Consider the following 27,601-nt stretch of genomic DNA (forward strand, 5'->3'; position numbering starts at 1 on the left):
GCTGTTGCAAAAGTGATTAGCCTAGGGGTGGCCTGCACCAAAGATGTGCCACATTCTAACTGAGCTGTTTTATTGCAATGAAGCAAGCGGTGCCACTGGTTTGTTTTCTGACAAAGAAGCGGAACAAATCTAGTGTGTAAATCAAGCTAGAAAACGCTTCAATAGAGCCAGTACATGATTGATGGGGAAGCAGAAGCTTTTATTATCTCACTTCCCAATATCTGGCCATTAAAAAGCTGTGTGTGGGTATTAAGGCAGATATGGAAAACCTTTGGCCCTCCACACATTGCTGAACTGCAGTGCCTATCATCCCTGGCCATTGGCCCCTTTTCCTGGGGCTGATGGGAGTTGTAGTTCAGGAACATATGGGGCAAAGGGGTGGGGCAGAGGCTCCTCACACCTAGGTTAAGGGCAGCAGAGGAAAGCAGGAACCTGAGGAAGTTAAAATGAAAATGGGTTGTTGAGAGCAAGGGATCAGAATGAAGGAAGGGGTAAAGCCTTATGAGTCCAGAGTATAGAAACCTAGGGCTTAACTTGAGAATAGAAGCTAGTGACTAAAGGGGTTGGCAAGGGACGTTGTGTAGTTTACAGTCCATTTTAAGCATGGTGGCAGGCCGCCTTCCAGAGTAAAAAGCTTGAAGGCTTTTTCTCATTTTCTGAGATGGGTATGGTTGAGAGCAGTTGGCTAGCAGGAGGTGGTTTATTATGCTGGTGGTTGAAGTGTTCCAAACTTCATTGTGTTGTTGGCCTGTGGTCGGAACAACCGGCTGGGGATTTACTCAGAGGCCTGCAGCCAAAGTCTTATATCCTTTGACTCTTCACCTCTTAAGCTGACTTATGTGGCCTCCTAGTTTTCCAACTCTGACTCCTTCCTCTGTTTTTCTCCCCTCTGCCCTCATTCTGACCATTTCCTCTCGGACCTTCTTTTTTGATATTCATGCTGCGTACATCTCCTTTCCTAGGCCCATCCATGTGCCCTGCTTCTCTAGGGTAAGAGCAGCTCAGCATGACCTCTTAAGAGTCAGAGCAGCTGAGCCAGTGGCAGCCAGAGACTTCAGGGCAGCTCTGCCGATCACTGCCAGGAGCTTTGCCACTGGACATTACATGCTTTGTGTAATTTGACATGACTCACAAGTTGTGCTTCTTAAAGTTTGAGTTACTTTGGTGCACAATGTTGTGTTTAAAGCACAAAGTACACCCCACCTTTTGGCATACCTGCCTAATCAGTTTAACTAATAAGCTTCTTCATGCATACGTTACAGTTATATACAGTGGAACCTTGGGTTACGTTACCCTCGGGTAACGTAAACTTCGGGTTGCGAAAGCGGCAAACCTGGTAGTGTTTTGCTGCTCGTACATGTGCAGAAGCGGTCTACCACTGCATGCGCATGTGCAGAAGCGGTCTCTCCGGTTGAGAAAACTTTGGGATACAGCCAGACCTCCGGAACGGATCCCGTTCGCAACCAGAGGTACCACTGTATAAAAGATGGTAGGGAGATTTGAATAACCTCTTACTGAAGTGGTTGGGCAAATTTTACCTTTGTTCATCAGTGTTCAATGGCACTGTGGAAATTGGGCTGGCCTGATTGATCTGGTAGAGCTTCTGCTTGGCATGCAGAGGGTCCCAGGCGCAATCCTCAGCATCTCCAGGCAGGGCTGGGAGGATCCCCTGCCTGAAATTTGGGAGAGCCACTGCCAGTCAGTGTAGACAACACTGAACTAGATGGTCAGACTCTGTATTTGGCAGCTTCCTATCTAGTGAAGCATGGGCCTGAGCATGTAGGTTCAGCTGGGCCTTGATAGTTAGGAAAGGCACATGGCTTAGATGTCTCATCTGCTCCACCACCAGTAATAGAAGTTTAGCCGGCACCAGCTACATGAAGTGGGCTAGAAGAAGGCCCAGTGCTTTTAGAATCTGCAGGGAATGAATCTCTGGCAGCTATTCCAGGCTCCAGGATCTTGCTGTTCCGTTTCCGTCAAGCCATGCCAGATTCTTGTCTGCTGCAAAACTGGTTTTTCCATTCAAGCTCAGGATTTTTGCACACTGATGTGCACTTGGCTTAAGCATTGTCAGATAAGCAGCTTTATCTGGCTCCCTTCAGAATCTCCTTCCTACAGGAGGAATGGGAAAATCTCTCGCTTTTGTGAAAAGAGTGGGTGGGTGTCACTTTGGAGCTGCGGATGAGCCTGCTGTTAAAGCTCGCCCGTGAATTTTGGAGGAGTTCATACTTGGCAATTCTTGTGCAAAAGAGCAAGGCTGAGTACCTGTACACTGCCTCCCATCCTTCTTGAGACAATTGTCATTGACTGTAAAATGGCAGCTCGTATACAAGCAGGGACTGAGGTGCAGAGAGAGTGGGGAGCTTTGTAGCACTGACTTGGCATTCCCAATGCGTGCATGGCCAGTGCATATTCAGAACTACTTTGGAAAGCCAGTGTGTTGTTGAGGCTAGAAGGTTGAGTTTGGACTAGAGAGGGCCGGGTTCAAATTCTGTCACCAGCCCTCAAGTTTGCTGGGTGGGTGGGTGTGCTCTCTCAGCCTCACCTACCTCACAGGGTGGATGTAGGATTAAAAAGGAGCAAGCCCAGAAAAGGAGGCTGGGAGAATACTTTAACTTAAAATGCTTCTCCCAGTAGAGCCAGATTTCGACCTTAATTTCCCACCCTCCCAAAGAAAAGATTTGAAATGTTTCTTATGCCCAGGTCTCTTGCTGTCTTCTCTGCTCTGTAAGTAGAGAGGAAGCAAGTAGCCCTGAATAGTGTTAAGGTGGTGGGAGAGTGCAAATTCATCCTGATCTGTCCACTAGAGGAAATCCAGCAAGCAGATTGAGATGTAATGTTTGGAGAGGATCACACCCTCTATACTAGGAGGGAGGGGGGTGTTGACCCTATGGCCCTCCAGATGTCATAGGACTCCATATATCTCTTTACAGAAGACTGAAACATCGCTAGCAGAATTCTTGGAATCTCAAATTATGCAATAATATTCCATGTGTTGGTATATCTCCTTGAAGAAAATTGTAACTACCCTATTTTTCAAGGCTTCTACTAAGTAAGGATTGGTGGAATGACAGAACTGTTTTAGCTGATTTTCATCTCTCTCTTTTTCCCTTCCTGCCCCCTTTCCCTTTTGTGTTGTGTCTCTTAGACCATAATATTGAGGGCGCTAACTGTTGGTGGGATGGATATTTGTAAGCTGCTCTGGGAGTCCCCTTTCTCCCTCCCCAGCCCCAGTTAAGAGTGGAGTCAGAATCCTTCACTCAGTCCAATATCTAAATAAAATACTGCTGCAGCTGTGTGTGGGTGTTCCCAGAATGGTTTGGCTATAGAATTAATGTGTATTTTTGTTAATAAGAAGTTTTGAGCACACGGAGAGGTAGAGTTTTAAACCACATCCAATAAATAAATAAATCTTGTGGCTACTGCTCTTCCTTGGAGGTTTGCCAAAGTCAGAGCCTGAGCATCTTTCCAGAAGTGCTTTGTAGAGATATTTGGGCCTGTTTTTGATGGCAGTCAATTCTTTATGTAGGTGGAAGCTGGGTGTAACTAGAGATGGATGAATTTGTCAATTTCACTTTCTCATTTCCCCATCCCTTTAGGTTCTCTTCTCTACATTTCTCCATCAGTTTAAGATTTTTTAAAATATAGTCGTACCTCAGTTCTCGAATAGAATGCATTCCGGGAGTCCGTTTGACTCCTGGAATCGTTTGAGAACCAAAATGCAGCTTCCAATTGGCTGCAGGAACATCCTGCAGCCAATCAGAAGCCGTGCCAGATGTTCGGCTTCCAAAAATCAGAACACTCACTTCCGGGAGCCAAGGTGTTCAGCTTCCAAGGTATGACTGTATAAAAAGTTCTCACAAAAATTCATCAGCCCTTTACTGTGTACAATCTCCTGATAATGCTTTTTTTGTTAGCAGTTTTGCCTTATATTAAATGTCTTTTGCTAGGTTTTCTACTAATATGTGCATTTTATGTATGCTTTCCCCTAATATTTGTACTTTTGTATATATTTTTGGGTTTGAGAATGCATTGCAAAATTTGGAGAAATGTGAGTTTTGAAGGATGGCTGCTTTAAAGTTTGCATATTGTTTCAGCAAGTATGAGTTAGGAGGGTTCACTTTCAGATTCATACCAACCCAAATTTCTCACCCCATACGTAGGTGTAATGTTGGCTTTTCCATCAGCAGCCGGGAGTTGAAGAGCAAACAGGGAATTCTGAGTTGAGAGAAACCCAGCAGGTCTAACAGAAACTGAAGCAGCTTTCCACTGGGGAATAAAATGGGCAGGTCTTGGATGAAAGCTGCCTTGCTTATCGCTCTAGCTTCAGTTTTTATTAGACATGCTGGATTTCCAGGAATTTCATAGACTTGCTGGCTCTCGAAACCCCTAAACTGCTGATGGGGTGGGGAGAAGCCCCTGCATCATGGACTCTCGATTTAGTAAGGCCACACGCTTCTGTGCAAAGAGCCAGTTAGATTTCTGTGGAATGTGCTGTCCTGGCTGCCCCCAGTTTTAATTTCAGTCTGGTTTGGCAGCATTGCTTGTTTCTAGAGTTATGTCTCCTTTTTCGGCAACACCCGGAAAAACTGAGTTGTGCTGTTCTGTTAGCTGTGCCTCCGGTCACCCTCCTGCACTAAGACTGCATCTGTCAGTGCAACTTTGCTTGGCTTCCTGCTCCTAGAACCTCTCCCACATTCATAGATTATTATTGTCTGTTACTCCTTCTCCCTAGCCTGAAACCGGTAATCTAGCCTGGAATAGGGCCAATGCAGCTAGGCAGTGTGTCGCCAAACTGTTTATAAGCTGGTGCAGATTGTATTATTAAATCAACCTGTGCAGGCTTCAAGTTCTCAGGAAGGTCAGGCAAGCACAGTTGATTTATCTGACACAAGAAGTCAGATTTGGATTATCGGCTTTGGTGACTCTGTGGACCTGGTGCAAGCATAGCAGTTTGAATGTAGGTTTTGTGCCCAGGGTTCAGAAGAAGGAACCCTGGTTGATGTTAACTGTGGTTAGGGTTGCTGCTGATCTACCCCTTAACCGTGGTTGGGATGAGTGAATTTGCTTTCTGGAGGGGATTCAGCTGTCTCCTCATGATCGCTTACAAGTGAGTCAGTGGTATTTCTTGACTTGCCCATATGGGGTGTGTATGAATGAGTGGATGGAAGAGAGATTTATGGTCACAGCAGATGGTCTATATCCATTTTGGATTAAAAGGATGGGGCTATCTAGGTCAGGAGGTATAAGAAAAACATGGCTGTTTTCTCTAGATTAAGTTTATCATTATTAATTACTTATTGGACTTACTAGTCACTTTTTATGGCATACAATACAATATAAAGAAGCATTAAAACCAATGTAAAGCCAAAACAAAAGTGGAAAACACTGATATACATAAAAAGCAGTCTAACAAATCCCGCCCGCTAACAGAAACCATGTCTACCACCCCCCAAATTAAAGGCCAAAAGCCTAGCACCTAACAGTAGCATGTGATGGTGCCAGGCCTGCTTCCCTGGGGAGAACATTCTACAAGCAGGGAGCTACCACTGAAAAATGCATTCTTGTGCTGTCACCATCTGGACGACCTGAGATGAAGAACACAGAGTTAGAGCAGGCAGGCTAGAGGTGGCAGGTGTGGGTGGCCCTTTGCCTCCTGGTATTCCCCATGTGACTGCTGTTGGGGTCAGGGGTTAGCAGCCAGATTTGTGGTGAAAGGGGATAACTGCTCATTCTTGCCATCCAAGGTAAACTGTGCCAGGGTGTGTCCTTTCCAGTCATAGTAACACCATGATTCTGCTGACTTTGTCGGTAATCCTTAACAGCCCCTTTAAGGTAGGTCACTATTCCTTCCATTGCAGTGGTGAGTGTGTGCAATTGAGGCTGAGACAAAAACAACTTGCCTTAGGCCAGTCTGTAACAGGTAGTCATGCAGCTAAACTATTAAATCCAGAGCCTAATTACCTTACTACCACCCTCCCTCTTTTGTTGGTAATATGGATGACTTCACTTACGCCAAAATGTGGTCAGCCAGTCCTGCTCCATTAGGGGCCCCCGTCTGCTGACTGTGGTGCTGGAACGACTGGACAGAGGCACTTACCTGTTTAATGTTTATTCAGTTTATTAGTTGCTTGCGTGTGAGAGTCTTTGAGCGACTTAAAACATTTTAGGAGTGTAAAGCTTGACATAAGATTGGGGCTGGGGAATCAATTAGTTGCAATAAGAGCCATACAATAACCTATGGAAAAAACCGAGAAGATTTCAACAGCAAAAACATGCCGTTAATAGAACGCACAACTGTAGGAATTCCCCAAATACCTGGGAGAAATTTTTTTACCTGGCACCGAAAGGTGGTTAATAGTGGCACCAGACAGAATCCACCAGGGAGATGTGAACTGAGTTGACTTTGCTAGCTCACAGCGCTATCTCATCACCTGTGTGCTAGCTCTCCTAGAAAGATTGGGCAAGGGTCATAGCTCAGTGGTAGAGCTTTAATGCAGAAGTTCCCAGGTTCAATCCCTGGCATCTCCAGGTAGGGCTTGGAGTGATTCACTTTCTGTAGTGTACAGAGCCAGGCAGTACTGGCTCTGTATAAGGCAGCATCCTATGTTCCTGTGCTTCCACCTGGCATCACTGTAGACTCAGAGCCCTAGTGGGCTGTTCTTGATGCGAGTTCATTGGCACACTTGAACCAGGGCCTCAAAATGTGCCTAGGTGGCATTCCTGCTGTGTGTGGCACCAGAAGGCCATCAGAGAGGCAACCTGGTGTGTCTGCTGGCAGTGAGCTGTGCACTTACTTCCTCTTGAGGCCGTTCTGCATCCCAGCTTTCCAGCCCCCATGTGAAAACAAAGGGGACCTTGTCCAGCCCCCCAAACTCCTAATGAATCGTCTAGCCTGTTCACAGAGGTACACAAAGGCCTGTTTAGGCAGCCCTGAGAGCCTCAAGCACAAGCAGTTGGGTCCATTCCAAGCATCAGATTAAAAGATCCCTAGCCCCCTCCTCTCTTCCCCCCCTCCAATGAGCAGGCCTTACCGCCTCAGCCAAGTGATTCTGGAGGAAAAAACATTAGAGCGCCTGTTCATCCTGCACCAAGAATGAGGAACCTGTGGCCCTCCAGATGGTGCTGGACTTCTTAGTAAAGCAGCTTCCAATGCCGGCCATCTGTGGAGAATGTTTGAGGCTTTCTGCAATGGATGGTTCCCATTTCCTTCATGCTTGGCTCAGAATGTGCTGAAGGAGTGCATTATAGGCTCCCTACCGCCCAGTGCCTGCAGCTGAATTGCATGTGGTTTAAACCAGGCACAGAGCTGGTTCTCTCTTCTCCCCCCCCCCCCCCAAAAAAAAAAAATCCCAGGTGCTGTGGCACCATCTCAGCACAATCAGCCAAGGAATTCTTGGCATTTAGTTCTGTTGCCTACCTTAAGCCTTTGCTGGAGTAAGTGGGTTTAAAATGTACATTCTCTAGTACTGTGAGAATGCAAGTGACTCAAAAGGGTAAAAAATAAATAAACCATGTACAGGTATTGATTATACAGTTATTGGCTGCTTGTTGAGACTTGTACAAGGGAAACTGGCCTTGGTGGTGACTGGTGTCTGTTGATACATCGAGGCACTGCTGTTTCCTGAGTGCCATGCTTATCGGCAAGCCTTGGCTTATGTCTTGCATCTGCAGGTGTGCAGAATGGAATCTAGATTGAAACTGTGTAATGGTGGGGGGGGGACCCTTCCAGTTCTGGGGAGGATGTGTTTTTAAAATAAGCACCTGGAGAAGGTTTAGGGCCGCTGGTGGAGAACCTCAAGCCTGTGGACAAAAGGTGGCCTTCCAGGCTGCTCTGCTTACTGGCTCTGCTTCACACCTGAAATGCGTTTGCTTGGCTGGGTTGTGTCCTTGAACTCTGATTCTGCTTGCTTCCTTGGATGGAGGATGCAGAGGGAAGTGTGAATGTGTGTGGGAACTAGCCTGCCGTGCTAAGCTAAAGTTTGCATTGCTTGCTCTGCCCCCATTGGCCTGTGGCCCTTGGAAGGTTTTCTAGGAGGGAATGCGGCCCTTGTTCCCCACCTGTGGTTTAGGGCTGATTCTCTGTAAAGGGCGACTTAAGACTTATCATGGGCAGGCGCACCTGTGCATTGCCCCAAGAAGATTTTTCTCCCCACCTTCTTTCTTCCTACCAAGGGTGGCATTTGGCCCTCGCTGGACTACAATTCCCATAATCACTTACTATTGGCCATGCTGGCTGGTGCTCATTCGAGTTGAAGTCTATTGACATCTGAAGGGCCCCAGGTTAGCCACAAAGTAGTGAGAGTTCAGCTCCTATGCTGTGCTTCAAATCCCCCCTCCCTATTTCATAGTACATTGACAGGACGTGTATTGAGTTCGGTCACCACTGCCAAGCCTTATTGTGCTCTTGAAAAAAGCTCCTGCTAATTGAAAGGATCTGTACAAAATTCTCCAGGCCAAAAAATCCTCTTAATTTTTGACCTTGTGACCTGGAAAAAATGGTCTGGTTTATCCTACTGGGGTCACACACACCAGTATTGGGTGTTGCTTGGGGACAGAGTTTTGCCCTACTTAAAGCAAGCCAGTGAACTGCTGGACACGATGTTTAGGGCTCGGTTTCCTTCACCAGCCATTCTCTGTGCATTGCTGTCACTCCTGTCTGCCCAGTCTTTTGACTGCAGCCTGTGCTGGCTTCTCCCTTCTGCTACTCTTCTTGCATTGCAAGAGGCCCGGAGGGGGGAGGAAGTGAGTGGACTGGGCTTTGGCTTTTCAGCGTTAGAAATTCCATAAATGCACATTTCCGGCAGAGAAAGTGGGAGCAGCCAGCTCAGTTCCAAGGTGGGCGGGATGGTTTGGCCTTGTCTACTTCCTTTTTTTTTCTATTTAAAAAATGCCTCCTGATTCCCTGGCCCAGCTTCTGAAAACTTTGCCTGACCCTGATTTGCAGATTGTATAGTAACTTGTTGTGCTTGCTGAACCTAGGGCGTTGCGTAGCTGGTGCCTGTTCTGTGTCAGTGGTTGCTTTCCTCACTTATGGGGTGCCCCAGCTTTGCTACCCCCCTCCTGTGCTGCACAGATGGGGTTTATTGGGGCTGGCTCAAGACTGTTTGCTGCCTGAGGTGCAGGATAATATGGTCCCCTTCTCCCAGGTTTCCATGTATACTAAGCTAATTACTGTCATGTGCTGGGGGGGGGGGGCAGGGGAGGCTACACTTGGGGTTGGTCCAAGGACTGTAGCTGGTGCTGAATGCAGCATCTTAAAATTGGTTCGTCTGTTTTCTTTCCCTAAGGAATCCTGGGAATTGTGGTTTGAGGTTGCTGAGAATTCCCAAGCTGAGCTCCAGCCTACAATTCCCAGGAATCCCTAGGGAGCGAGGAGTATGGTTATAGCAGTCCCATTGTTGTGGTGGGTGTGCCTTAAATATTTGGCAGAATGTAGCAACCCTGTCAGATGGGTGGCATGTAAATATATTATTAATATTAATATTGCAGTTTGCATATTGGCAGAGTGACTCATGGATTACAGTTGAGAGAGGGTGCTTGTTTTGTGATGGGAGTGCAGGAGGTAGCGGATTATGATCCAAAGAAGTTCAGTGTGTACATGGATGTAGCCAAGGGAGGCGGGGGGTGGGCAGCTGCCCCCCATCAATAAAAATGAATACAATACAATACAATACAATACAATACAATACAATACAATACAATACAATACAATACAATAGAAATACCATACAAATACCTTTATTGGCATTACAAGTTTAGACATTTCAAATCCGTGGGATAAATTTAAAAAGGACATGAGTGAGGCTGTCGAGGGTCACAAGGCACTCAATTGTTCTGCTTCACCCTGTCTATTCCCTAGACTAGAAGGATGATTCATTAAGAACCCTTTTGGGGGAAATCAATACATATCTGAGGTTCTGCCCTCCCCTAACAAAAATCCTGGCTACGCTCATGAGTGTGTAAGTGATCTTGGAAACTTAGCAGGGCATGGTTTTTGTCTCACCTGGATGGGGGAGTGGTGAGGAATCTCTTGTATGCAATTGGCTTTTTTACAGCTTGGAAAGTCACATGGAAAGGCATTGAAAAGTATGGAATGAATGGATGATTAACAGCAAATTGGGATGAATGTTAATTTTTGCATAACCTCCCTGTAAACAGACCCAAGCAAAAACTCATTGTCTAACATGGGGGATGAATGAATAGGTCTTCTGGAAGAGCCCAAGGTTTTTAGACATGGAAGTGATTCCTATAGCCTGGGAAGGGTGGCTGTTAACTGGGTGGTTCCAGATGGGGCTTGCAAATAGATCAGAGAGAAAATGGGAGTTTGGCAATGGTGTGGTTTTGTTGTTGTTTTGCTTCTCACATTTGGCATTGGGAGTTGTAGTCCAGCCACATCTGGAGGCCCACAGCTTTCTCACTACTGTGATAGACTGATCACCTTCAGAGGGGTAAATTGGCCTGTTACCTTCATTTTCCTAGGCTGGAGGAGGTGCCGTTGGAGGTGCTGAGGCAGAGGGAATCCAAGTGGCTAGATATGCTCAACAACTGGGACAAGTGGATGGCAAAGAAACACAAAAAGGTGAGTCGCTGGCCAAGCGTCGGGTGATGGCTGTTGCTCTCTTCCTCTTTCTTTCACCGTATTATGTTTTTTAACACTTGCTGAACATTCCTTTGCCACATTGTCTTCTGCTATAGCCGCAGTTGATGTGTAGAGCCACTCTTGGGCAGGGCGATACATCCTGTGACCCAGTCACTACAGACTTTACCTTTCCTCTGTTTCCTGTGCTCTTTGCTTCCTTTCTTTGCCAGAATGTTAAAAAACAAAACAATTTGCAACATGAGATAATCACATGAATGATGCAAAAGTCAGTGCACCATATTTTGGGGGGGGGGGGGCGGAGAGTGTTGTTTCTGCGCTCCAGGTTAGGACTCCACCTTCCCAGGCGGTCCGTTTTAGCAGCAGATCATCCTGCTTTTCATAACATCTTCCACATCAAGGGCTTTTGGCAGTGTATCATGATGATGCATCCGAAGGGCAATCAGACTGCCTTGCCCTCCCACAAATTCCCCTTTCTGCCTCTTGCATTTCAGCATCTTGATTGAGAGCAGTCTGAGCACTCAAACAGGCAAGGCGGCCTGAACTATACTTCTACCCAAGGCAGGTTTCCTGATGCAAAATGTCTCCCTGTGATGAGGGCTCAGGGCTTGTGTTGCCCTGCCTCTGTGTGTCAGCGAAACCCTTTCTGCTTTGATCTGACTTGGCCATGCTGCAAAGCTTGCCGCAGATTGCTGGGAAAGGCTTCCAGTCAGCCTCTTGGCAGGGCTTATTATCCTGAATCAAAGCTTTTGTTTACACAGGCTGGGAATCCCAGGATGTACTTAACCCGCTGTGGGCTTCTTTATACTGTCAGTTTATCCCAAGATGATAACATTTGGATTTGTGCTTGCGTGGGCATGCAAGAGTCTTCCTAACCTTGCCGGAATCTGTAACTCACACCCCTGTTCATTCTCTATATGGACTACTAATGCATGACACATATAGAGCACTCTTTGATTATCTCATTTGTAAAACACCCCTGTTAGGTAGCTCCATATGCTGGATGAAAGAGGGGGACAAGGAGAGAATGCTTAAGTCCTGCCTGCTAGGTTGTTGTTGTTTATTAAATTTATATACCGTCCTTCATTCAAAGTTCGGTTCAGATACAACACTCATGATCAGGGACATACTGACAGCTCATTCCCTCACATTCCCTTTGCACTGTAGGAAAAACATCAAGAAGAACTTTCTGACAGTAAGAGCTGTTTGATAGTGGAACAGACTACCACGAGAGGTGGTGGATTCTCCTTCCTTGGAGGTTTTTAAGCAGATGTATGATTTGGCTGAGATTCCTGCATTGCAAGGGGTTGAACAAGATGACCCTCAAAGTCTCTTCCAACTCTACAATTCTGGGGTTCTATTTTTTTTCTATTGAGCACAAACCACACTTCACCATAAACATCTGAGCCATGATCAAACTGCAGTGGCTGGTAGGATAGAAGGCAGGGAGCCAGGGACAAAGACAAGCAGAGCCAGCTAATTCTGGTTTTGATGGCATTCTCTCCCCTACTGAGTTCTGCCAATGTAACACTGAAGCTAAGGTTTGCCACGAGCTGGTGAGGGCTGGTTGAAGTTAATGGGGCAGTATTTTATTCACCCTCGTGAACCAGCCTCCACTGATCAAACTCTGGTTCACACTTCTAGCCTGCAGAATGAGAGTCAGGGGCCTTCACTTGCATGACTTCTGAATTGTGGTTTGGTGACCAAATAGAGCCATCTCTACTGGTTGATAATCCTCACTGACTTCCATGGCAGTGACTGCAGTCCCTCTTAATCGGTATGCTGACCAACTTGGCCAAGTAAAGCAAACTCATTGATAAACCTCACAAATCCATTGTGACATTAAGCAACCTGCAGTGATTCAAGATACTTGTCAGACGGAGCTTGGCCCTAAGGTGCTTCTTAGGTCTTCCAAGTTTTTTCCTGTTCTGGACTCAAATAGTAAGAACTTTTTTAAAAAAGCAAAATCAAAAACAGTAGGAATAATTGTGGCTTGATGGTAAGGCTAAGCATTTCCTGTTAACATTTCATTATTGGTCTTAGTGCCCCCTCCTCAACCCAATCATTGGGGGGGGGGCAGCTTAAACATACAGACTTTGTGGACAGGGATCTCTCAACAGGACTTGTTATCCTGCATCAAATCCCTTGTATGCACAGGCTGGGAATCCCCTCTTTTTTCCTGTTTACACTGTCGGCTCATCCCATGATAACAGCTTCTGCTTTGTGCAGACAGAATCTGCCATCCCTGCCAAGATCAGTGACTCTGTACCCAGAAATTCCCAGGGATCCTTTGTCCTGCTGGGCCTTTTAATTGTTCTGTCTCCCTGCACCTCCCCCATGCAAAGCTGGAATCCATCTGCTTCCCTAATGGAGAGGAGCTTGGCTCAGCTTTGTTGAGACAGAGCTTTCAACAAGCGGCATCCAGTTAAACTCCTCCTGTCTGTTTCCTTCCTGCCTGTGAAGTCACCAAGCAGGATAGCACTGCTGTGTGTGTATTTTGGGACACTCCCTGGCACTTCTGAGCCTGCTGTCCTACCAGCTGTGGCATAGGACAGGCTTAGAGCTCCCCCTGCAGAACCTCCCAGAGTGGGCTTTAAGAGTGCAGTCTTAAACTGGAAGAACTAGGAACTTGGGATTGATGTGGGTAAGCCTCACCACGGAGCCAGAGTTTGGAAGGTAGCGAAAGTAGCCATAAACATTCTAGCAGGTTGTCTTACCCAAAATACTTTGATCACTTCTTACACAAAAATCCCTCTGTTGTATTTTTTGGAGGTGCAGCCCAACACCCCCCGCCGCCTTTCTGGAGAGATCAAAGGTGGAAGTGTACGGAGATAGAAACCCCAACTGAAGTGTAATCAGATTGGTGAACTGGATCAGTGTCTGACATGCCTTGTCAAAGTGTGTAGGGCACAAACTAGTAGCTTCTACACGATACCAAAGGCTCGTCTGGTAAAGTCCCTGGTTTTCCATGCAACCATGAAGACTAGGAACTTTTGTACTAAAAACCCATGCTGCTTAGGATTTTGTAGGAACTGTTGAAACAGACACCGTGCTTCATCATATGGGGCACAGCTATGCCTTGGACACAGCCCTGCCCCACCCCCTTTCCCCAACTTCCCTCTTAAGTAATGAGAGGAGTTAGAATGCAAGTAGCTCGGGGGCACCTGTCAGGCCAACTTCCCTGGTTATGGGTGGCTGGGTGGGAGAACCAGAATAAATAAAAGCATGTTGCAAGTACCGTTCCAATGGAAAATACATTTCCCCTCTTATTTTTGTGCCCAACTTAACTTGTACTCACCAGCACAAAAGGTGGCTGGATTTTGCAACCTGAATCAATGGTGCCAAATCACGCCTGCCCCCACTTCTGTTGGGCACAGGGTGGGTGGGTTTAAAGGGGCTGTGCGGTTCTCTGAAGCCTCCTTGGCCCTGGCAAGTTCTGCCCACTTCCCCAGGTCAGCTTTTGAATTTGCACCTGGCACGTCCCAGAGGAGGCCTTTCCCTTTGTGACTGCAAATTCCTGGCAGCACTTGCTCTGTCAATGTGCCAGCCCTACAGGGAGCCCATCGCCTCTACCGACCGTGTTTTCAAGCTCTTTCCTAGAATGGGCTGAACCTTGCTCCCTGTGGGGCCCTGACAACTGCAAACTTTTCAATGCTTCCCCCTTTCAGGCTGTCTGTTTCTTCTCCTGTGCTTTCCCTGGCTCCTCCTCCACCCCAACATCAGAGTCTGGCAGGAGGTAGGAGTTTGCATCCGAAGTTGCCTTTGGCACTAGCAGTGCAATCTGCCTTTCCCACAGACCCTGGGATGGGTGGGGTGGGGAGAGAGAAAGGTCTGCCTGCAACTGGTTTTCGCCGATGTGGACTCTTGTGGCCAGGCCCTGCCTTAGACTGCTGACTCCTCTGTCTGCACTAGACCTTCAGATTTCCTTTGTTTTCCAGCATTTAATCTCTGGCGCCTTCCCATGAATGCAACTGCATCCCGTGTTGACTTTTCTCTCTGCCTGCCCACAGCCCCCCCCCCATCCATATCCAAACATGCTCTGCTGTTTTGGAGTGTCTGTCCTTGATTTTTTTCTAAGGAACCCCTTAGCTTCCCACCCCCATGGAAATCTGTAGTGTTTGATTTAGGGGATTGATATTCACTGCTTCCTATATCAAAGAAAATCTCAAGCCATTTACAGCAACTTAAAAAGATCACGAATAAAATGACAAACACAGAAAAGTAGTAAAAAGAAATTCACATTTTAGAGCAGCACAGATAAAATATGCAAGCGTGTAGTTAGAGTTGGCAGCACCACTTTTGCTTCTGCTGCTGTCACCCTAGCTTAGATTTCCTGTAGAGTCGTGTTGTTGTTGTTGTTGTTGTTGTTGTTGTTGTTGTTGCAGTTGTATTCTGCAGCACATCACTGATGCAATAATAGTGCATTAATGGTGGATTTATACTGAATTGTCCACACGTTGCTCCAGTTTATTAGCTGTTCTGCTATGCATCCCCAGTATTGCAGCAATATTGCTGCCTTGTGCACTGCAGCTCAATGAAAGTAGGTGACCCCCACCCCCACCCCTCTGAACTTTTGTGGCATGAAAAGTTACAAGGTTTTAGCAGGAAGCTACGGGATGTGCACTGTTGGAAATGAAGCAGTCCATCCAACTCAGTGTTTGTAAGTGCAAGCAGTATTGAGAACACGTTCATATGTCACCTTTCCAGTACTGTCAATGCACAATAAAATAGATGTCTAGAGGGGGCCCTGAGTTCATGGTAAATAGATAGGGGCCTTTGTATGGGCCTGTGAGCTACTAAACACACCGCTGCCTTCTGGGTTTCATCCTACAAGCAACCCAGTCAGGCACTGGGACGCCTGACCCTGCTTTCTGTGTTCGTGTGCAATTCTTGCATGCTGTGTATAATACGGCTTTCTCACACCTCTGCAATAACTCTTTTGCCTTTTCAGATCCGGCTGCGATGCCAGAAGGGGATCCCACCATCGCTGCGGGGTAGGGCCTGGCAGTACCTCTCTGGAGGCAAAGTCAAGTTGGAGCAGAATTCCGGGAAGTTTGATGTAAGGCATTTCTCGAGGCGGGATAAGACGACCTCTCTGCCCCCATTCCTACAGTGCAGAGTTATTCAAGGGCATCTGCTACCGTGTGATGTGCTGACTTCTCAGTTTGCTTAGATGGAAAAGTCCATGTGACTTAGGAGGACTGTAAAGATGCATTTAACATTTTGTGTAATTCGGACCCTGCTCTGATCCTGTGAGGCAACTCACTTTTTTAAAAAAGGGCAAAGTCTGCAAAAAGGCGCTAAAATGTAACCAAGTCTCTGGACATTGCACCCTTAACAAAAAATTGAACATGTCGTTTTGGTGCTGAATAATTTCTCTAGCGCAAGTAACGAAAAGGGGTTCCTTCTCTGTGGCATTGTGCATGCATATATAAATGAGAACAGACATGGGCAGACGCAAAGATCAAGAGGTAAACACTGCCATCAGGGTTGATAGCCATTGATGGACAAATTGTCTGACCTGCTGTAAGGCAGCTTTCTCTGATCCTGTTATGTGCACCCTAGCTCAGGGATACTAGAGTGTTTTCTGCTTCAACCCCTCTAGTGTCAATCACAGAGGATAAAGCTATCAATGGCTATGCTCTGCCTTCATAGTTGGAGGCAGTAATGCTTCTGAAAACCAGTTCCTGGAAGCCACAGCAGGGGAAAGTGCTCAGGTCCTGCTTGAGTGTCCCCCACAGACATCTGGGTAGCCGCTGTGGGAACAGGAGGCCGGACTAGAGGGACCATTGGCCTGATCCATCTGACTCTTCCGATGTTCTTATTGAGCTGTACATTTCCTCCTTCAGTCGTGAAGGGAGGTGGTGTTTGTTGTCCTCACCTTTAACCCCCAGTGTCAACACTCCCTCATTTGAGAGTCTGTCTTGTCATTGCCCATCTTACTATTTCCCCCTGCACAAGGATCTCTTAAGCATCCACTTTGGTGTATCTTTAACAGCATCAATCCAGAGGAGATCACCTTGGATACTTGGGGGGAAACCTCTCCCAACAACTCATTTTCTATCACAGTCTCGCAACTAACAAAGTGGGTACTCTGTCTGTTCCCCAGGAGCTGGATTTGGCGCCGGGAGACCCCAAGTGGCTGGATGTGATTGAGCGGGATCTCCACAGGCAGTTTCCCTTCCACGAAATGTTTGTTGCTCGTGGAGGACATGGGTAAGCCAGAATGTCTCTCCTCTTGTCAAATACCAGCTGATCCTTATTGTTCAAGGCAAACACGTGGGCACCCACCTTCCCCGCCCAGTGGCTTGGTGACCCCAGCGTTGGGCAGGCTTCCCAGCTTTTCTTCAGGTGTGTGTTGCAGGTTGCCTAGCGTTGCGTTGTTGGCATTGTCTGAAATCTCTTTGGCAACCCCACTTGACCCTCTTGTCTTGCTGGCAGGGGCTGAGGAAAGTGGATTAGCAGAGGGAAGTGACTATAAGGAAGTTCTCTCTGCCAGGTATTCAGGTTGCCTTGACCACCTGGGCACGTCTGGCATACAAAGAGATGCAGTTCTGGGCATGCCTGACAAATCTTTGGGGCGGGAGGGTTGCCTGGGGAGGGAAGAAAACAATACCCTTGGGCAAATAGAGGCAGTTCACTTTCCTTTCAGACCATGGAAGCCATCAGCTGCCATCAATCTGTTTTATTATTGTTAGAGATATTCACAGGGCTGTGAGCATTTGGTGCAGTATTTCAGGTTACCTTTTGGCACCAAGGGCAGCTGAATCCTGCTGCCTCCGTGGCTCAGGCAAATAAGCAAGCTTGCATCATGATTTGGTGTGATTACATCGGTTGTAGTTCTACAACTTTGTACTCTTACCTCCCTCTCCCTGCTTTTGCTAGAAATGGAAAAGGGCAAGGGGCCAAAGTCTCAACTCTGATCGCTAGGTTCCTTCCCTCTTTGGAGAACTGAAATTCAGCTCATGGTGAGGGACAAGGAGAACTGCTTTGAAATTTCATTGAGAACTTCCAAGCTTAGCTAATCTCCAAGGCTCTGCCAAGGGAAAGGAAATTCTACTAAGCAAACCACAAGCATGATTGTTTTCAGGTAGCCAAACATGACGTTTTGTTTTAACACCGCTTTTCAACCACTCAGAGCCCTTTCAGTAAAAGCAATCCTTCTTTGGACAGGGCATGGGAGCCTGTGGCCCTCCAGATGTTCATGGGCTCCCGTCTCTCCACAGCCAGCATGGTCAATGGTCAGAGATGCTGGGAGTTGTGGTCCAGTGACATCCAGAGGGCCAAGGTTTCCTACACTTGCCTTAAAACAACCTTGCAAAGTAGGCCTCCCCAGAGTGGCAGATGGGGTGGTGCAGCAGCAAAGAGGCAAGATTTGAACCCAGGACTCTGTAAGCTGAAGTTCGTTCTGTGATCCCTACTGTGGACGTCATCTCTCTCCTGGCTTGCGTGCAATTTTGAGTCCTTGAGGGCTCCATTTATGAGCAGCAGACTTTGCATTCCCTTAGTTCTCATGCCTGTGGTATGGGTTGCTCTTTCCCTCAGGCAGCAAGACTTATTCCGGGTACTGAAGGCCTACACACTCTATCGGCCAGAGGAAGGTTACTGCCAGGCCCAAGCTCCAATTGCTGCAGTGTTGTTGATGCACATGCCTGCAGAGGTAGGTGATGCTTTGCTTGGAACAGAGGTTCCCCGATTGGTTTCTTACATTTGTATCCCAACTTTACCTCCAAGGAGCTTGAGGTGCCATTCATAGTTCTCCCCTCATAGTTCAACCTAATCAACCTGTTGGGTTGATTCTCGCTTCCATCTAAGACGGGGATAGGGAATCTTTTTGGCTCCACAGGTCAGACCCTCATTGGACCCCCTGGCAGGCCAAGATTGTTTGGGTCAGCAGCACTTGGGGAGAGAAGGTGTTTCAGCCCCCATACACATCCTGTGCTGTCTGTTTAAATTTGCTTAAAAGGGCGGGGGTCTCTGTGCTCTGACATGGTCCTTGCGATTCTTCCTGCAGTGGTACTTCACACTTCTCTTATCTGGAATCTGGCTTTGAAAGCAATTTGGGACCCATTAACCGTGGCCCTGGATTTGCACCCCAAACTCCCGGGAATCTTTAGCCAGACTTATCCATATCCACACAAGGTATTGCATGTCAGGCACAGCTCCACATGGTGAGCTGAAGAAGCCCCTTGTGCACTCCCCCCCCCCCCCCGCTTCGATGTAGTTGAAACAGCTGGAGATGTCCAGGCAGCTGCTCTGTCCCAATGGCTGCTGCTTCCTGCTCTCTGTGTGCTGCTCACTTACAATGTTGCCTCTCTGGGAGCATTGGGAGTGAGTGGGGTGCATGAAGCAGCTATGAATAGTTGCTTAAGAAGGGGAAATTTTCTCTGTTGCAGCTCCTCCCATCATGGGACTGCACAGATGGGGAAAGCGGTGGGGTGGGTGTTAAATCAGTCTGCACAGTGAGCACTTTGAATGCACGTTGCTCCAATCAGCTCTGTGCTGTGCTTCAGAGTGATGCCTTTCCTCCTTTTTCCTTCCTGCCCTCAGCAAGCGTTCTGGTGCCTTGTGCAGATCTGTGAGAAGTACCTTCCTGGCTACTACAGTGAGAAGCTGGTGAGTTAACTAGAGCAATCCTGACGGGGGCAGGCTAGTCCAAGGGATGGCAACTTCTTTGATCTTCAGTCTGTGTTGCCCCTTGTAGAATTCAGCAGGGAGGAGGAAGGGGACATGGAATAATAGAATTGTAGGGTTGGAAGAGGCTGCAAGGATAATCTAAGTCGAAACCTCCACAATGCAGCAAGCACAGTTAACGAATCCCTGACAGAGGGCCATCCAACCTCTGTTCAAAAGTTCTTCCTAATGCTTAGTCGAAATCTCCTTTCTTGTCATTTGAATCCATTAGTTTGGGTCCTCTGCTCTGGAGCGGCAGAAAACCAGCTCACTCCCATCTTCTATGGAACAGCTCTCCAGATATGTGAAGATAGCTGTTGTATCAGCTCTTTGTCTTCTCTTCCTCAGTCTAACCACACCCAATTCCCTCAAAAGCATGCTCAGTGGCAGAGTATTGCCCTTGCAAGCAGACAATCCCTGGTTCAATCCTCTAGAGCTTGGGGAGAGACTGAAATGCCACAGAGGTGCTGCCTGTCAGTGTAAATAGCCCTGAGCAGCATGGGCCCAGTGGCCTGACTTGGCATAAGGCATCTCCCTATGTTCCTTTCGGCCTTCAACCTGTCATGTGACCAGCAGGAGTTGAGCATGTGGTCCTGTGACAACCCAGGCCTTTCCTTACCCCTTTGCCTGCCCTTGACCCAGGTTCCTTCCCTCTCTCTCTCTCCATGCCAGTGTGGTGTAGTGGTTAAGAGCCAGTGTGGTGTAGTGGTTAAGAGTGGTAGACTCCTAATCTGGGGAACCGGGTTCGCGTCTCTGCTCCTCCACATGCAGCTGCTGGGTGACCTTGGGCCAGTCACACTTCTTTGAAGTCTCTCAGCCCCACTCACCTCACAGAGTGTTTGTTGTGGGGGAGGAAGGGAAAGGAGAATGTTAGCCGCTTTGAGACTCCTGAAGGGGAGTGAAAGGCGGGATATCAAATCCAAACTCTTCTTCTTCTTCCATGTGCAGGAGGCCATCCAGCTGGATGGGGAGATCCTCTTCTCTCTCCTGCACAAGGTCTCCCCTGTGGCCTACAAGCATCTGAGCAAGCAGAAGATTGACCCCATCCTGTACATGACAGAGTGGTTCATGTGCGCCTTCTCCAGGACATTGCCCTGGAGTTCTGTGCTGCGCGTTTGGGACATGTTTTTCTGCGAAGGTACCATCTGGGGTGGGGCCCCTTGAATCGCTTTGCGAACTGGACCGGGGAGACCAAGGGGGTGAGGCACACTTGGCTGCATTAGGGTGAGGGATAATCCCAGCTTATCCTCCTGCCTCTGGCTCCACAACCATAGAGGGGGTCTTTTTATGCCCGGGCTGGGGGACCTGTGCCCCCCACCCCCCTGATATCACTGGACTCCAGGAGTAGTCAGCATCACTAGTGGTCAGGGCTGATGTGAGTCCATGAGCATTTGGAAGGCCGCAGCTTCCCTGTCTCTGTATTTTAAGCCCACTGGAGAAAGTTTCCTTCTGGAACGGGCTACTGTTCCCAGGTTCCTTGATAACAAACTTGTCCTACTTTATAGCAGGCTCTTCCCATTTTTGCCTCTGGCCCTGTCTAGCTCTGGAAAGTGGCCCCCAGAAGGTTGTCCCCCATATCTGGTAAGGTCACATAAGCGTGAGAGTCTCCTAAGACTGCAGATGTGGGGCAAGCAGCATTCTCAATGCTGAACTTTCATCTTCCACTTTGGGAGAATCCATTTGTGTTGAAATGCTGCCTCCTGCTGGTAATTGGCATATGTGCATCGTTATATTGAGGAATGCCAAAACTTCATTCCCAGATTGCGTATATCTGCATGGCAGCAATATGCAGCTTGTTTGATCCTTGTATCCACACTGTGGGGTCTGTGTGTGAGAGAGATCCAAGATCACCAGTAGACTTTGTAGCTGAGGACGGGGGGATTTCGACCCACACCCTTTGGCTCAAAATCTAACACGCTCTTTCCTTCTACTACAGCACACTGATGGCTCTCCTCTTAAATGTAAAGCCATGCTTCCTTACTTGAGGAAGAATGGGAAGGTGGAAGACCTCTGTGCATGTTGAGTGTGTGTTGATCAGGTGGTATTGGGCATTTCCTGCTGAGGAAGGGGACTAAAAAGCCTAGACTGGCCCTGTTTTTACCAGCGTAACAGTGCTTGGGCGAATTCTGTCTCTGAGGCAGGGGTGTGGGGAGCCATTTTTCAGCCTGATGGCTGCAGTTCCTTGTGTGCAACCTCAGGTGGGCCCCGAGGCAAAAGTGGGTGAGTCTCACCATTGTATAGAGCACACACCTCAAAGTCAGAGAGTTCTCCAGGCACCCCTCTCCATCCCCCATCCAGACAAGCCAAGAGTTCAAAGATGGGATTCCATCCAGGCAACAGCACCTGGAGGAGGTGCAGCAGGATCTGTAAGGCAATGTGGCTTAGGGAGGGTGTGTGGCACCTGGGGCAAGTCCTGAGAGTCAGGTGGAGAGGCGGGGGGGGGGGGGGGGCGGGTGCTGTATTTCGCCCCCAGCACTGGGACTTCTCCATGCCTGTTTTCAGGGTTATAAAGCAAGACAGAAGTACAGTGGTACCTCAGGTTACATACGCTTCAGGTTACATACGCTTCAGGTTACAGACTCCGCTAACCCAGAAATAGGGCTTCAGGTTAAGAACTTTGATTCAGGATGAGAACAGAAATAGTGCTCCAGCGGTGCAGTGGCAGCAGGAGGCCCCATTAGCTAAAGTGGTGCTTCAGGTTAAGAAGAGTTTCAGGTTAAGAATAGACCTCTGGAACGAATTTAGTACTTAACCCGAGGTACCACTGTATTCTAAATAAATTGGGAGGGGCAGGTAGATTGACTTGTATTCTGCCTCTTGATGACTGTTCCACATATTGATGGTTAACTTGACAGCCTGTTCTTCTTTTCCAGGAGTCAAGATTATATTCCGAGTGGGTCTGGTGCTGCTGAAGTACACCCTGGGCTCTTCTGAGAAGCTCAAGTCCTGCCAGGGGCAGTATGAGACAATGGAACGGCTGAGGGCCCTGAACCCCAAGATCATGCAGGAGACTTTCCTTGTGCAAGAGGTAAGACGGGAGTCGGGCCTGGCCCCAGCCTGTTCAGTGGGTTTCCTCACTGCTCGCGGCTGTAAGCTGGTCACCTGATCAGACTGAAGGAGTCACTTTTCCCCAGTGTAGCTCATAGCACTGATCAGCTGCCTCAGTTCCCCCAAGTCAGTAGGCAGCCACACCACCTCAGAGTTCCCCAAAAAGGCCCAACTTGTGATTCTGGAGAAGTGCAACCAGAACTGGATTTCCCTGAGATTCACAGCAAATGTGCTGCTTTTGAACTGCTACTTCCCTTTCAAAAAAAAACAGATTTGACTACACCACAAGCTGTGTCAGTTGAAGCAGTGTGTGTGTTTCCAGGCTACAGAGAACTCTGTCAAGCTTAGTGAAGTAGAATTCTGTGTCACATGGGCGTGTTGTTTAGTTTTTTGTTTTGCTCCTGCTGAAACAGTTGAGAGTTGGAAATCCTTATGGATCTACTGCAGATCACCCCAAGATGTTCAGATAGATACAAGTCTACCTTCTGCCCACCCCTCACCTGTTGTTGTTTTTTGTTTGTTTGTTTATATCAACTGGTAGAGCATGAGACCCCTTAATCTCAGGGTCCTGGGTTCGGGCCCCACGTTGGGTGAAAGATTCCTGCCTTGCGGTGGGGTTGGACTAGATGACCCTTGTGGTTCCTCCCAACTCTGCCAATTCTATGATTCCTTCAGCAGAAGGTCCCAGAGTGTGTAAAAGTAATATAAAACACAGCCCATGCCTGCCTGAAGGTTCAATCTCACTGTGCACACCTGCTTCTAGAGTCTTGCCTGATGCCTTGGAGAAGCTGCCAGCCAAAACTGACAGTAATGGACTAGGCAGACCAATGGGGTACTCTGCAGAAAGAAGCTTTATTTCTGTTGGGATGTTGATGTCTTCAAGGCAACACTGCCCTCTGCTGGAATAGCCTTTTTATAACTGGCTTACAAAAGGTCAGAGTCTTTCCTGGTTGCCACTGTGCTGTGTTATACAGGCAGGCCTTGCTTTTTGCCTTAACTGTTCAACAAGCACAAAGTGTAATCAATATTCTGCAGGGGGCTGTATCCCGAAGATTAGTCACTTGTATATTAGTGTCTCTCCTAGGCAAGGGGCAGCTAACCTTGTAACCATGGGACAAATCTCCCCCCCCCCAATAGTTCTTTTGTGACCTGAAACTCCAGCCTCCAGTTTATTTATACCTGGCTGCTCCCATGGGTATCCTACTAATGTGAAAAGAGTGCCGTGAACTCCACCCAACCTCCACGCCAGACCCTCCAAATGTGTCCTTTAAAAATAATTGGCCACACCCACTTTGACATGCAGCCCCTGGGGTGGACTCAAGTTTAGGGTCCCCCACTTGCAATAGCTCTTTAGTGTCCCTTCTTAAAGAGAGGTGGAGGGATGTGGGCCCTGTTTTCAGTCCCAGGTGTTCCTAGGGCAGAAGGAAACCCTCTCTGACTGAGGTGAGCAATGTGTGGAAGAGCTCTCGCAACTGGAAACTTGAGAGTGGCACAGACAGTTCAAGAAGAGAGACACTCTTTCATCTTTTGAGTAAGCTTGTGCACCTGGTCCCCTTCAAAATTCAGCTTGCGTCTTGAGAGCAGAAGTCAACATTCGTTCGGTTTTTATTGAATGGAAGTTAAGATGTGGATATTGATGCGTTTCCATGTTGAAGAAGCTGAACCTGGTGGATATTTGGGGAGGGGGACAGAATACCCTTAAACTTTGGGTGCTGGCATTCCTCTGTTCCGTATCATGTTCTGGCATGATGCCCAAGGAGGAACTGGCTATTGATGTATTTATTTATTTGGTCCTCCTTTAGATCATAGAGTTGCCAGTGACGGAGCGTCAGATAGAGCGAGAGCACCTGATCCAGCTGAAGAAGTGGAAAGAGACCCGCGGGGAGCTGCAATGCAAATCCCCTCCCCGCTTCCACGGTGCCAAGGCCATCAGCGACGCCGAGCCCTACTCCCGCAAAGCCCTGGAGCCCTCGCCCTCTATCATCCTGCCCCCCGGCACCACACTTTCGCCCAAGGGCCGCAAGACCAAACCGCTGAAGGGGAACAAGAGAGGGGGCCAAGGGAAGAGCACCCCGGTGAACGGCCCCATCCCCGAAGAAAACGGGACTCGGACATTGCTGGAGCCAGAGTCCTCTCTCCTCCACCAGTCCAAGGAGAGCCTCAGCTCTCAGGAGAGCGAGGACACTTACCTGTAAACTGGGTGGCTGAACACTCCAGACCACCACCCCCTGGCCTGCTCTGCCGCCTGTCTTAAGTAGCCTCTGCAGCCAGAGGGAGCCAGCGACCCATAGGTGGGGGTGAGTGGGTAGCTGGGATTCTGAGAATTTCTGCTGTTGCACTCAAGGTGAGCTAGGACTGCAGGGGCTCTCTAGCTTGATCTTAACTGTATGCAGCAGTGCCCCCCAGTGGCCCGGAGGTGAGGCACAACAAGTGCACCTCTCTGCGTCTCTGGTGGGAAAGGCTAAAGCAAGTAGCTGCTGTTCTGCCTTCTGTTGCGAAGTCTTCACAGGATGGGGCAGGGCGCTGCCCTTGCTGTGCACCTGCAGGGTTTGGTCTGTGAGGATCGTGCAGGTATAGATACAGGTTTATTTCCTGCTATGCATTCACCATCATTGCTTTGGCAGTGCTGGGGACAGCCCGGCGGGTATCTGTTCTGTGGGGAATTGGCAGGAGCCAGGTTGGCTGGCTGATGGTGGCCCTCTCTGTTCAGGCGGATGGGACTTGCAGCCATTCTCTGACTCTCTTGGCCTATTAGCCACCTGTCACTCTTTCCTCATGCAGTCATGGTTGCGGTCGAGACTTTGCCTCTTACAGGACTTGCATTCCAACCTCAATCAGGGGAGTAGCTGTGTGCTCTCGTATCGTTTTGACATTCCCTTCCCAACATTCCCCTCTGGGCCTTCTTCCCTTCCCTTTGGGTTCCTCACATCAACTGATGAAACTATTCCTTCTACTGCCCAAACATTGTGGGTGCCTGCTGGTACTCTGGTGGCCCTGACCTGGATCTGGAAATCCTGCTCCTAGAGGGCCCGGCCTCTTCCCCTCCTACCCCAGTGTCTTCTGCCCTGTACGCCAGAACAATCGGGTGACCTGTTCTGTGCATACATGGTTCAGAGTTTTGTGAAGGTCAGAGAACTAACACGTTCATCTTCCCTTGCTGTCTTGACCAAATTTCTCAAAAGGGTTTTTTTCCATGCTGGAATCGGGAGTACTGAAATCACCATTCACTTCTGGACCAATTTTCTTTATAGAAGGAACCGCTGCAGAAATGTCTTAGCTTTTGCTGCTTCGTGTGTGCGATTTGGATCTTTGAGCATTGGCTTGAGCTGACATACGGTCCAGCTCTGCCGGTGACGCCCTGGAAAACGAGGCAGCTTGTTTCCAATGCATTAGTCATTTCCATTGCCCACCCTCTCATTCTTCAGAAGGCTGTCCTGGTCCTTCACCTACAACCTCCCCCAGTTGATGGAATTAAAGCTGGAACCCTGAATGGCCAGAGAGAAGGGACTGAGCAGCACCCATTGGTTGCTGCCTGTGGCTCTGCTTCCCAACTGATATGGTGCTGTTCATAGAATGGTTGGTTCCAAAATGCAAAACCCTTCACTGTTCATTTTCTTTCTAGCCCTTTGCAGGCTGAGGTTGAACCTCCCCTGTTCTTGAAGGCTCCTATGGGCAACAATTTAATTCCTGGCCAAAGCAAAAAAGTGGGAGACTGCAGTTTATTAAGAAGGCTCAAGGAGAGCCCCCCCCCCCTCTCCACAGGCCCCCTTTCATTCCTTCAACACAGATCCGTCAGGATGGGGTGACGCAGTGGCACTTGAGGCCATCTTTTCTGATAGCCGACCTCGCCTGCGCCGTCCCATCCCAGGGGGTTGTATGTCCAGGTTGGGTGGGGAGCTGGAGGCTTGTCTTCCTTCTCCCCCAATGCTAGGTTATTACTGATGGGTCTGGAGTTATTTTTGTGCATTTTTTTTTAAAACGGGAAATCATTAGCTGAAAGTGTTTTGTACAAAAGGCAAAATAAAACCATAATTATGTAAATGGTCTGCATTGTCTGAGTGGCTTTCTGTTGGGTATTGGGGGAGCGGGGGCGGTTAAAGAAGTGAGTATTTGGTAGCCGCCTGGCAAGTAGTCTTTGTGAGTGTCTTTGGCAGCTGAGCCTGCAGCCACTTCTATAAATTCTGTTTTGATTTTCTCCTCAATGGCCTTGGCTGCTGAAAAGCCCACCCTGTGTGTTGCTTTCCTAAGCATCTATGTCATGGGTAGGCAAACTAAGGCCCGGGGGCTGGATCCGGCCCAATCGCCTTCTAAATCCGGCCTGCTGACAGTCCGGGAATCAGTGTGTTTTTACAAGACTAGAATGTGTGCATTTATTTAAAGTGCGTCTCTGGGTTATTTGTGGAGCATAGGAATATAGTCCGGCCCCCCACAAGGTCTGAGGGACAGTGGACCGGCCCCCTGCTGAAAACGTTTGCTGACCCCTGATCTATGTATACTGCTTGTCGACTTAGCGGTCATCATTGGAAAGCAGGTTACTCGTTTTATGGCATCTATGTTAACGTGACCTTGGGTTGGAATCTAGACCGAGCATGGGACTTTTGGGGGGAAATTAAGCTCTGTCCCATCACCTTTGATCTGTTTTGACGCTCCAGTGACGTGTTTAGGTAGAAAGGGGCTGCTTTCTCCTTGTCTGCCAAATTCCACTCACATTTTAATCCTTAATCCAGAGCAGTGGGGCGTCAAAAGTGACATTCTGCTAAGGAAGTGAGTGAAAGGATGGTGGTGGAGTTCTTAGTCTGCTTTCCCTGGAATCTGGCTACATACATGTATAGGCTATTCTGTAACTCACATGCATTTCATGCTAGTAGATCATTTTCCCACCCTCAACCAGCTGGCTGTTGGTTTGTGTGTGTCTGTGTTTTTTTAATGGTTTCTGACTCCTGCACCAGGAATCATTTGTAGAGCTAACAGACTCTTGAGACAGGGTGTGTTCCCCACGCAGTTCATCACGCTGCAACATCTCCACTTGCTAGATTGGTTGAAAGCACTTTGCAAGGCAGCAAGCAAAATCTTGAGTGCAGAGCCTCGGCAGTTGAAGAAAAAAAGCAAAGGGTTTTGCTCAAACCCTTCCTTGGTTTCCCCTGCCTTGTACTCTCAGTAAACTCTTTAGTTAGGGCTTGGAGGGAAAACCTCTGCCCCTGTAGAATCTGGATAGGGAGAACTCTTTTCTACCTCCACGCACCCTGGGTGGGGTTGATAGTGAAAAACGTTTTTCTCATA

At 48.2% G+C, this 27,601-nt stretch overlaps 1 protein-coding gene across 1 annotated transcript in view; it reads left to right on the forward strand.

The window, feature by feature from the left end:
* The window catches only part of TBC1D10A (TBC1 domain family member 10A), a 37,440-nt gene extending 11,078 nt beyond the window's left edge, over positions 1–26,362 (forward strand). Inside the window, exons 2-9 of the mRNA XM_083417795.1 lie at positions 10,483–10,582; positions 15,552–15,659; positions 16,710–16,816; positions 18,146–18,260; positions 19,151–19,216; positions 20,222–20,411; positions 22,147–22,301; positions 24,124–26,362. Of these exons, the coding sequence (XP_083273921.1) occupies positions 10,483–10,582; positions 15,552–15,659; positions 16,710–16,816; positions 18,146–18,260; positions 19,151–19,216; positions 20,222–20,411; positions 22,147–22,301; positions 24,124–24,516 (1,234 nt within the window). The 3' untranslated portion in view covers positions 24,517–26,362. The remainder of the gene's footprint in view (positions 1–10,482; positions 10,583–15,551; positions 15,660–16,709; positions 16,817–18,145; positions 18,261–19,150; positions 19,217–20,221; positions 20,412–22,146; positions 22,302–24,123) is intronic.
* The last annotated feature ends 1,239 nt before the right edge of the window (positions 26,363–27,601 follow it).

This window comes from Podarcis tiliguerta (assembly GCF_965153285.1).
Source record: "Podarcis tiliguerta genome assembly, chromosome: 16".
Taxonomy (NCBI): Eukaryota; Metazoa; Chordata; class Lepidosauria; order Squamata; family Lacertidae; genus Podarcis; species Podarcis tiliguerta.